The following is a 4993-nucleotide window of genomic DNA, read 5'->3' on the forward strand; positions in this document are numbered from 1 at the left end:
CTTGCTCACAATTCAATAAATTACACTCAAATTTCGGTTGCTTATTAAGAATGCCTTACTGAAGCATTGTAAATATTAAAATAGGAAAAGTGATTTTGACCAAAATCGTGACCATGAACCTATAAGGTAACCTCTGGCTTTGGTAAATCTTCACCTTGTATATTAAATTATTTATCAAATCTGGTCTCAATATTGACTCAAAGAATTACAACATCAATCTAAAACCATTGGTGACGTCACTTATTTTTTTTTCTTTACCTTAGGTGACCTATGGTTATCCTACAGTGAATAACCTTAGTGAATCTCCATCTTGTAAAATAATCTGAGGTAACACCAGGTAGTCAATGAATGGATGAAGACTGATTAATCTCCAATTTGCAAAATGCATCAAATGACCGGTGACTCCCCATACTATAAAATGACATAATGTGACATCTGGTTTCCTATAAATAAAAATTATTACTCCATTGATATCAGACCCACGTTGACCTCTAGTCTCCTTGTGAATGTAATTTGATATTTAGCCTTCTCTCAGTGATTGACTTTTGGTGAATATCCATCTTCAAAACTACATTAAGGTGACCTTTGGTCTCTCTATTCCCCATTTCAAGAACGTGAGTTATTTCCCCTAATTGGAACTCTCCTATTGTAAAACTGCGCATGCGTTAAAATATACGTCTACTTCCGCGGGCGTTCTTGACAACTGTCAAAATGGACGTACGAACGAAAAGCTCTGCTTCGGGATACCGCTCAAGAAAGTATTGTTGTATATGTAGTAATTATAGGGGGAAAACCGTAGAGGGACAAGTCGTCAGTCTCCACAGATTTCCAAGCGATGCAGATAAACGTAGAATATAGCTGCAGCGAGCAAGGTTAGTGCGCAAGGACTTCACCTACACCAAGAATTCGTACGTGTGTTCTTCACATTTCGTGAATGGTAGCGGCCCCTCTGCAGCCCATCCTTTGCCGTCGATATTTCCGAACAAGGTGTTCAAAACTTCGGTTAGTATAAACGATAAAACATGTTTGATTCACATTCGTGGGGAAGGGGGGGGGGGGGGGGTAAATCCAGCATATCTTGTAAGATAACGTATGTAATGAATGATTTTGAGTTTAGTGTTTGAATGATAATGTTGGAAGTTGTTATGCTTCAATCATTTAGTAATATTCCTCAATTATGTTTAAAAGTTTTTGTCATTGTTTATTTATTTTTTGAATGTATCTTATTTATTAACTATCATTGAGTGTTTTTGTGTATGTAAATTAATGTGTTAAAGGGGGTGGGTTCAGAGATAGAGCAAACATTTGAATTAGTCAAGAGCAACATTACTTTGCAATCCAGGCACCTTCAACCACAAATGCCCCAGCTGTTCCCTTTTCTTATGAGCCAGGTGTGCAGGACAATCAGTTTCCTGAGAGTGAGGATAACCAGGATAGCCTTGAACAAACAGGTTCTACATAATTTGTGACTATTACTTAATATAACTGATATAAATTTAATGAAAACTTAAAAATTTGCTACATATTTTTTATAATGTATTTCAAGGTGGTATGGGACAGCTCCATATTGTGATGCAATTCTTATCAGAAAAAAAAAACATAATTGCATGCATGATTTTAAATTTTTTTCTTTTCTGAAAATTTTACCCAACAGTGTAGCGCAATGCTTTACATTATAATCATAAATCTATAAGTCATGAGTTCGAATCCCTTACTGATATGCAGTATATATAATTTGAATTTCAGATGACCCGTTAAAGGATTCCCTAAATATGCATGATTATGATAAAGACTGGACAACATGTGCTGGTGAAGTTCCAAAAAATAAGGAAACTCAGACTATTTTGTTAACTGTAGATTCATCAACACAGACTGATGAATCCTTTTTTAACAGCATGGCCATGAAAAAGTGTGTTTCCTCCTCTGCAGAAACACAGACTGATGGAAAGCTTTTCATTGATAAAGGGATTCAAGTTTCTAGACAAGTGTTCACCTTTGAAGATGTAGAACAGGATGACTCCAAAATTTTATTCTACACAGGTATTCCTAACAAAGAGACATTTAATGCTGTGTTTGATGAGATAAAGGATAATGCACTCGAAAGTACAACTCGTGTAGGGATTTCATCTTCAAATCAAGGACGACCAAGAAGACTAAGGATTATTGACGAGTTTTTTCTTGTTCTCATGAGACTACGGCTGGGATTACTCCTAGAGGATTTATCAGACAGGTTTAATGTTAGTGTTTCAACTTGCAGCAATATTTTTAATTTATGGATTGATTTTTTGTTTGTTCAGTTGCAGCCTTTGATAATGTGGCCATCCAAAGAAACAATATATGCCACCATGCCATGTTCATTTAAGGGAAAATTTAGTAACTGCAGAGTCATATTAGACTGTACTGAAGTTTTTGTGCAAACACCTAGTTCTCTTGCTAACAAGTCATTACTCTACAGTGATTATAAATCCCATATGACATTTAAAGGACTCATAGGCATCAGTCCAGCAGGTGTTACAACATTTGTTTCAGACCTTTGGGGGGGGGGGGGGGGAGTATAAGTGACAAACAATTAACAAAGAATTGCGGAATTTTAGATTTGTGTGAAGTTGGCGATGCTATCATGGCAGATAAGGGTTTCATCATTTCAGATCTAGCTACGCCAAAGGGTATTCATCTTTTTATTCCCCCTTTCAAGAAAAAAAATACACAAATGTCCAGAAGTGATGTCTTACTGACTCGTGAAATAGCACATCTTAGAATACATGTTGAAAGACAAATGGAAAGAATTAAGAACTTTCATATTTTTGAAGGTGTGATGCAGTTAAGTATGGCATCTCAGTGTTCTAAAATTTGGAAAATTTGTGTTGCTTTGACAAATCTCCTTCCCCCTTTGTGTACTGTTCCAGAATATGACATTGCTTCATAGCTAAATAGTGAAAATGTGCTTGCATACAATTTAAGGTTCCTATGATAGAAAAAAATATTCCTATAACTTGTTCAATGTCTGCTTCCAATATATATAGCTATAGTTATTTGATGAGATTTTCATATTTTTTAATTGCATGTGCATAAATTCAGTCTCATTATAAAGAAGTGCATGCACACATATTGAGTACTAAGAACTCATACTTTTTGCAAAACATATTTAAAATCTTCTAATTATATTTATATATATATAAAACAATACTTCTGAATTTTTATACATTTAATGTATGACAACAGCAGGACATAGAGTTATAGGCTATCTTAAAAGCAATGACCACCATGAAAATATTAATGTACGTATGTATCAAATCATATTCATATTCTGCCAAATCATATTCTGCCAATGAATTGTTTGTCATTAAGGTAATGTTAATTCATTGACAGGTACATGTATTTGTATATCTTAATTTACAGATAAGGATTTTTGCACATATGAAAACAATTCTCATTCAAATATTTTGTACAATTGTTGTAATTGGTTTAGTACAATTGTTGTATGGTTGAAATCAAAAGAATTGTGTAGCATTGATTTTTCCATTCTGTATAATTGGCATTAAGTTTCACAAAATGAAAAAATGAAGTTTTTTTAACATTACATGTATATCAACTTGTTATTCCTTCTGCAAAAAAGGAATAGAATACCTGAACTGGTATCCATTTTAAGTTCTAAAAATGTATAAACACTGGCGTCGGAGGCAAATTAAAAGGGGGGGGGGGCTAGACTAATCCTCAGAAATCTTGACAAGCAAAAAAAAAAAAAAAAAAAGAAAAAACCTAATTCCCAAAATCATGACATTGCTAATCCATGGTGGGGGGGATACCTAGAGTTCCAAAATAATTCTTACTACCAAAATTTTTTTCCCCCTAATCGTGAAATTCCTATTCCGGGGGGGGGGGGGGTTGTTGTTGAATATTTGAATCTTTTTAAAGTAAATTTAGGAACAATTATGTTTGCAGCGACAAAAATGGGGGGAGGGGTGAACCTTCTTTTTTGCTATTTGCCTAATGGCTAGGTCTAACTTTGCAAAAAGAGTGGGGGGGGGGGTGCTAAGCCCTCCTAGGCCCCCGGTTCCGACGCCTATGATAATAAAACAACTGAGCAAAGGGGACTGAAGATCCATGTTGCAATTTATTTCAGAGACCTTAACAACCTCTGTGTGAATAGTTCTGGAAGCATGCTTTTCAGATAAAAATCATTCAGTCTATTTAAACATTTCAACCAGAATGATTCATCAAAATATATTCTTTCTACAGAGAGTGGTGGCTTCAGTGTCCATATTACAAAATCACACCATTGTTTATTACAAATTGCCATTTGACCTTGTACCTGAAAATAATAATTATGGTTTGTTTTTAGTTTTAAATTTTGATTTTTATCAAGTGAACAACAAAATTCAGAATCAAGTCCACATTCAGCTGGTGAAAGGATTCGCCATCTGTCTGATGCTGGACATTAAATTCCTAGCAGACCAATCTCACCAGTTGGTAATGTAACAATACCATCAGGACTACAACCTAGATGAGGGTATTTTGGATTAACAATAAGTCCTGACTGACTCACTATATATGAAGGATATAGTTTACAATAAAATCTCCTAGCAGCAGGCTCGTGTTCAATTCCCCACCTGACAAATTTGTTGGTGGGAAAGGAAACATCATACAAAAAGCATTTCAATAAATTTTGGGGGTCAGTTTCTGGCCTTAGCTTACAAATTTTTCCAAAATTTGAACTTGTCAACCTTCCTTTCCTGCATTCAAACCAGTTCTGACTTTTGTTTTGACCCTTTGTAAGTTTTTCAATTTTGGCACAATCAGCATCTGACACAGAGAGAGACTCAAAATATTTGCACAAATCACTTTGTACTTGTGAATTACACATATCTACACTATCATGATACATAAATAAAATATTATGAAGCAATGGTATATTTTCCTCAGTACCATCTTTTTTCTTTGCAAAATATGTAAGCCAGCCTGCTTTAGATTTTTTTTCAACAAGAGTTTTTCT

At 34.7% G+C, this 4993-nt stretch overlaps 1 protein-coding gene across 1 annotated transcript; it reads left to right on the plus strand.

The window, feature by feature from the left end:
* Positions 1–711: 711 nt before the first annotated feature.
* LOC128185125 (uncharacterized) lies at positions 712–4479 on the plus strand. The gene is made up of 5 exons (XM_052854801.1): positions 712–717; positions 865–1002; positions 1343–1451; positions 1747–2508; positions 4367–4479. The coding sequence occupies exons 1-5, from the start codon at positions 712–714 to the stop codon at positions 4477–4479; spliced, it is 1128 nt and encodes a 375-aa protein (XP_052710761.1).
* The last annotated feature ends 514 nt before the right edge of the window (positions 4480–4993 follow it).

The sequence above is a fragment of the Crassostrea angulata genome, chromosome 5 (genome assembly GCF_025612915.1).
Source record: "Crassostrea angulata isolate pt1a10 chromosome 5, ASM2561291v2, whole genome shotgun sequence".
Classification (NCBI taxonomy): domain Eukaryota; kingdom Metazoa; phylum Mollusca; class Bivalvia; order Ostreida; family Ostreidae; genus Magallana; species Magallana angulata.

Coding starts and splice junctions, on each gene's coding strand:
- LOC128185125 (XM_052854801.1), top strand. Junction 1,003..1,342: donor ACAAGGTGTTCAAAACTTCG/GTTAGTATAAAC, acceptor TTTGCAATCCAG/GCACCTTCAACCACAAATGC. Junction 2,509..4,366: donor CATAGGCATCAGTCCAGCAG/GTGTTACAACAT, acceptor ATTTTTATCAAG/TGAACAACAAAATTCAGAAT.